Source organism: Sebastes fasciatus, chromosome 10, assembly GCF_043250625.1.
Source record: "Sebastes fasciatus isolate fSebFas1 chromosome 10, fSebFas1.pri, whole genome shotgun sequence".
In the NCBI taxonomy this organism is placed as follows: Eukaryota; Metazoa; Chordata; class Actinopteri; order Perciformes; family Sebastidae; genus Sebastes; species Sebastes fasciatus.
The window spans coordinates 31,818,965-31,825,540 of record NC_133804.1 but is presented as its reverse complement, the minus strand read 5'-3'; the positions used below and the strand labels follow the sequence as shown (position 1 = coordinate 31,825,540).

Here is a 6,576-nt window from a genome sequence, read left to right as displayed (position 1 = left end):
GAAGTTGTAGTCCGTTTGCCTTCAACCGCCAGGCAGTAGGACTACAACAGTCATATAGCTGTTTATCTATGGAAGTTTTTATTGGACTTTATTAGTTGTAACCCACAGAAGACATTCAACAAATGTATACCATAATCTGCAAATATTTCACTATCCACAAACATGTATTTTTGTGCTCACAGCACTGAAATATAACATTTAAAACGTTCAGAAGCAGCATCATCTTTCCTTAAACACTGTCCCGTCATCCACAGACCTCACTATCTCCAGTTTCACAGGGAGTATGTCTTTAATATTTGCAGTAAGGGTTGTGAATTATTAAAAAATAACTGGGACACTCTGAAAATGAGTTCAGACCTTTTTTTTTTTTAAAGTAATTTTTTCAATGCTTAACGTCGCTAATAAGATTCCAGTCGACCCCTATTTTACTCTGGAGCTGCAATTAATGATTTTTTTCTATTTTCAATTAGTTTTCTAATTATTTTCTCAAATAATCGCTTTGGTCAATAAAATGTCAGAAAACAGCGTCCATCACGAGTTCCTAGAGCCATGTTAACATATTCAAATCAGGGCTGTCAATCGATTCGAATATTTAATCGCACAATTTTTAAGCGTTCAAAATGTACCTTAAAGGGAGGTTTGTCAAGTATTTAATACTCTTATCAACATGGGAGTGGACAACACAAAACAATGACAAATATTGTCCAGAAACCCTCACAGGAACTGCATTTAGCATAAAAATTTGCTCAAATCATAACATGGTCAGTGTGCTGACTTGACTATGACTTGCCCCAAACTGCATGTGATTATCATAAAGTGGGCATGTCTGTAAAGGGGAGACTCGTGGGTACCCATAGAACCCATTTTCATTCACATATCTGGAGGTCAGAGGTCAAGGGACCCCTTTGAAAATGGCCATGACAGTTTTTCCTCACCAAAATTTTGCGTAAGTTTGGAGCGTTATTTAGCCCCCTTCCTGACAAGCCAGTATGACATGCGTTAAAGAAATTAGTGGCGTTAAAACAAATTTGGATTAATGCGTTATCATCATGTTAACTTCAATAATCCTAGTATTTAATTATATGTTTTCATGTTGCTCAAGCTGTTCTGCAAACAACACAGTGACTTCACCCCAAACTGTGAGCTGTAAACTGTAACTGACCTCCAGTCCAGTTTCATGCTTAGGGGGAGGTGCAAGGGGCTAATTCACTCACATTTTTTTTCTTCAGGGCAATAGACATAACAGAAATACCCTTGTGTGTGAGTTATGCTGTTTGCCCCCTCATCCCCAGTATTCAGTCTAGCATGGGCCTCTTCCTCTTCAGGGTTACAATTAGGGATGGGTCGTGCTGTCTGTCTGTGTTGAAAATGGCACTAGAACGAAACAGCCCATTCCACTAAAAATGTCAAATTCTGCAGTCAGAAATCAAAATATATCAAATTTAGAAAATAAAACAATTTAATCAGGGTACTTCCTCTATGATACAATTTCATCATAGCTACATTAATTTCATACTAAATTAAAATGTAATTTCTATAATTTTGAACTCTTGGCTTGAGTTAAGTGGAAATTGACTTAGGTTCACAAAACTGATCAACCTGTAATGCATAGACTAAAATAAGCAACAGATCCCCTACAGGGCATGGTGACAAGCACTGGCTTATGTGCTGATATGATGGAATTACCTTGACAGGGACTGACTGAAGTTACATAATAAGATTACAACACAAAAATCCCACAACAGCTTCCATTGTTGCAAATGTAATAATGAACTTCGACTGAAAGTAGGGCTGAACAATTAATCAAAATTTTATCGAAATCACAATATAGCCTACTGCAATTTTCAAATCGCAGGATGAGGAGTTAATCGCATTTGTTAAAGGTGAAATGTGTGTCAAAATACCATTTTAAATTAAATATTGTGGTGCTGCAGAGACGTCCTCCTGGCCTACACATCATATTCTAACAGACGAAAGAGAACATCTTTGTTTGGTACAGATCCCTGCAAACATCACATCATAATCATTTTAATGTTTTTCAATGAAAATGAGAATAATGATGTAAAAATGATCATTCCCTCAATTGCAATATCAGTCAAAATAATCACAATTAAGATATTTTTTCAAAATTGTGTCGCCGTAACTGAAAGCCAAGCAAGAAAGCTAATGAAACAAACAATATTTAGTCAGTCTTCACCTCCAATTCTTTATTTTAAGTATATGGTTTACAGAAATATTGTGAATCTCAAAACTAACTGACATAATTTTCAATCGAGATTTCTTCCCCTACGCAGAACTGTAATAGGAATGCTTTTTATATGTAAAACCCAACTGATCAGCAGGATCTTTAAGAGACAGTGAATACGTTTAAGACTTCAACTGTGAGTTAGAAAAGGTAAAATTCCATTTTTGACAGGCAAAAAGACTTTTTTTTTGTTGATTTGGTTATGTTCTGCTGTACAAGCTAGTAGCAGACACTCCTGAGGCAGCAACTGCTGTACTTTCCAGCTAAACAACTTCACTGTGATAACTGAACTGAGAGGAGAGAAAGAGGATATTCAGCTTATTTTACTTTGGGAGAAAGGATTTCATGCGCACTTCTACAAAAAAATGTACTGAGATGATTAAATGAATGAGGATTTATATATATATATTTTCTGGTAACACTGCACCAAAATAAGATGTGGATATGTAATACTATAGTTGATGTATAATTAGTACAAAATTGTTTCAAAAGTGCTCATTTTGGTTTTATACTCTTCTTGACCAAATGAAACATGCTTGAGCTATTGATATTCATTCATAAACCAGTCTCTCCTACCTACAGTATAAAAACAAAATAGAAAAACAAGCTACAAAGGTTATTTCAGGAAAAACAGCATTCTCAAATCAACCTGTAACATAAATGAAATTCACACTTGATTAAAAACACATTTAACTAGGGCTGACCCAAATGCTTCGAAGCTTCGACCGTTGCCATGGTAATCGACCTCCAAATCAGTGTTTGAATGCTTCGTTTTTTTAATATAAGTATGTAATAATAATGTATAAATCCCAAAATGAAATAAGGAATAATTCCACATTATTCATACTCAACATTAATTATCATTAGTTATTCTCAGACGGATATTTGTTATGTGTAGAGGTGCGTGTGTGTACAGTAGTGCAGCAGCGGAAAAGCTTCGAATACCTTTGAATATTTCTCACCGAAGCTCCGAATGGTATTCGGGACAGCCCTACATTTAACACAGTGTAGGACTAAAATAAATAAGGAAAATGGATTCACTATTTAGACAATGAGCTGAGCTCATGAGAGGTTCCACAGGTATGATTGTCTACGGTTATGTAGAGGACGTATGGATCAGGAGTTCTCAGTTTCACAGTAAGAGTGCAGAGGAGTAAGTGAGAGTATCAGTCAGCCAGCTGGACGGGACAGGAGACGGGTGTGAGGGGTGGTATTACCGGAAGTGACTGATTCCTTCAAAATTTTAATTACTACAATCCATAGGGGCGCACCAGGTTCCCTTTCGTTGTGGCTTGGATCAAAGTAGAAGATCTTAAGACTGCTTGATCTTGTTCTTTTCCTGGTCGTTGATGTGCTGTTCCTCTCTGCTGTCCTCTCTCTCCGGCCGGTCTTCACTCTGGCGGGCGATGAGCAGTCGGCAGGTCAGCAGAATTCCAAAGACTAGAGCGTGGGCGTACCGTTTCAGGGGGTCTCCTACTAGCTGGTGGAAGAACAAGACGGCGAGCATGACCAGCAGCAGCAGGAAGTTGGCCACGTCCTTGGGCCTGCCCGGTACGAGCGTGAGCACCACGCCGCAGCCCACCTCCAGAGAGCCGATGATCTTACGAAGCAGGACTGAGCTGATGCCAATCTTCTTCAGGCCTGGCAGTGCCTTGGCGTAGCTCTTGTACGCCCTTTTCTGAAAGGATAAAGATCTTTTTAAAACATCTCTAACATTTAACTAAGGTCATTTAAACTCCCATGGGTGTCTTTTAGTGAGGCCATCTAAGGCAGCTATTCTCAACTACTGGGCCGGGGCCCACTGGTGGGCCTCAGAGGACCACCTAGTGGGCCATGGAGGACCTGCCAAATGGTTAGATTTACCTCTTCAAAATCTGACGGCCGCTATTCTGTCTTTCAGAGGTTGTAGCAGGCTCGGTTTTAAAGCTACCAGTATCATAAGAAACTAAAAAACCTAAAGAATCTATTGGTCCCAACCATGTCTTGCCATCTTGTCGGGAAGGAGGCTAAATAACGCTCCAAATATACACTAAATTTTGGCGAGGAAAAACTGGCATCGCCATTTTCAGACAGGTCTCTTGACCACTGACCTCAAGATATCTGAATGAAAATGGGTTCAGTGGGTACCCACGAGTCTCTCCTTTACAGACATATATGTTTCGGATGCAGTGACACAAAGTTGAGTGTTTTTTTAAATGAAATTTTTTTGCTGGAGCCCAGTTTGTAATTTATTTGGGATGGTGGTCGTCGGAAATGTTTTTAACAATCATAAGTGGGCCTCAGGATACCGAAGGTTGAGAACCCCTGATCTAAAGTCACCATTCTCAGGTCAAGAGCTTAACATTCAAATTATTTCGTCACTATGGTTGCACAATTGATTTCTTCCTGGTTCAAGAAAACCTATTTTATTATTATTATTATAATAAGAAAATATCCTGTGTGCATATATTAGTGTGGATTTTGCATGATCATGCATCATCATCTTCTGGACATTTCAGCATCAGCACCAGCAGGTGCATCTCACAGAATTTGCTGGAATCAGCCGCCATTGCTCTTTACGAGCTGTTGCTCTTCACATTAAAGGAGAACATTAGCAGCTATAACACACATATATAATAAGCTATAAAGATCAATCTATAACTTAGAAATGGGTTGCATCGTTCAGCTAAATGATAGCATGCTATTACAGCTTATTGATCCCTGTTTTACGAGCTAATGATGGACACATTTCGGATTATGTATCCATGGATGTTAATAGAGTTTAAGGTTTAACTGAACACATACAGGCCTAGCTTATATTCTAACTGTGTTAAAGGCAGTAACTGTCACTGCAGGTTTTTAACATGTTAAATACTAACATTAATGCTGCACAGAGGCAGATGAAAAGAGTAACTCAGTATTTAAAGCATGCATTTTCCTTATCTTTAACTATTTAGGTCAGCTGATCTAAGGTCACCATTCTCAGGTCAAGAGCTTAACATTCAAATTATTTCATCACAATTGTATTGCTTCCTGGTTCAAGAAAACCTATTATAGTATTATATATATTATAAACTATTATAAACTAATATATGCACACAGGATATTTTCTTATAATAAGAAGAAAATATCCTGTGTGCATATATTCGTTTGTATTTTGCATGCATGCCAGCCATTATCTATATTATTATTATTATTATTATAAGAAAATATCCTGTGTGCATATATTCGTTTGTATTTTGCATGCATGCCAGCCATTATCTATATTATTATTATTATTATTATAAGAAAATATCCTGTGTGCATATATTCGTTTGTATTTTGCATGCATGCCAGCCATTATCTATATTATTATTATTATTATTATAAGAAAATATCCTGTGTGCATATATTAGTTTGTTATATTTTGCATGATGCCAGCTATCATCATCATCTTCTGGACATTTCAGCATCAGCACCAGCAGGTGCATCTCACAGAATTTGCTGGAATCAGCCGCCATTGCTCTTTATTCACATTATTCGAGCCTGAGAGCGTTTAACGGCCAACAACAGAACAAAGGCCTCTTTATCGTTAACATTTAACTCACCATTTCACTGTAAGCATCTTTGCTGAGCCTCGGAGTGAGCTTAATGGTCCCCATGAACACGAAGAATAAACCCAGAGCGAATGAAAGGGCCACAATGGTAACTGTCCTCGGTGAGGGCATCTTCTCTTCTCTTCTCTTCTCTGTTATCCTCCGGAGCGTTCAGCGGCAGCAGCAGCAGCTTCCCCCACTGTAGTGAATGAAAGTCGGATGGTTTCCTGTTGAAGATGCACCACCAGACCAGACCAGACCAGGGGGAAGGGCTTCTTCTGCTGGGGAGGACAAAGATGGCGACGCGTTGGGTCCCTTCCTCCTCCTCCTCTTCCTCTCTGCTGCTCTCTGAGCCGCATTAAAGGAGCAGGAGCAGGGCTGTAGGAGCTAGATCAGGGGTCAGCAACCTTTACTATCTAAAGAGACATTTTAGGCAAGAAAAAATAAAATAAAAATCTGTCTGGAGCCGCAAAACATTTGATTATTGTGATAAAGGTAACACAGTTTATAGTCTAAGTATATAGTATATAAGTCTAATGCAGTGAGGGCCAAAGTGCAAATGTACAACGGAGTATTAGGGCCACATTGAGGGAAAAAACATCTGATATTTCGAGAATAAAGTCGTAATATAACGAGAAAAAAAGTTGTAATATAACGAGAATCAAGTCGTAATGTTACGAGAATCAAGTCGTAATGTTACGAGAATAAAGTCGTAATGTTACGATAAAAAAAAGTTGTAATATAATGAGAATAAAGTCGTAATGTTACGGGAAAAAA

At 38.3% G+C, this 6,576-nt stretch overlaps 1 protein-coding gene across 1 annotated transcript; it reads right to left on the bottom strand.

The window, feature by feature from the left end:
- Positions 1-2,192: 2,192 nt before the first annotated feature.
- On the bottom strand, positions 2,193-6,147 carry tmem35 (transmembrane protein 35). The gene is made up of 2 exons (XM_074649442.1): positions 5,812-6,147; positions 2,193-3,923 (listed from the first exon to the last, which is right to left on the bottom strand). The coding sequence occupies exons 1-2, from the start codon at positions 5,929-5,931 to the stop codon at positions 3,558-3,560; spliced, it is 486 nt and encodes a 161-aa protein (XP_074505543.1). The 5' UTR covers positions 5,932-6,147; the 3' UTR covers positions 2,193-3,557.
- Between the last annotated feature and the right edge of the window lie 429 nt (positions 6,148-6,576).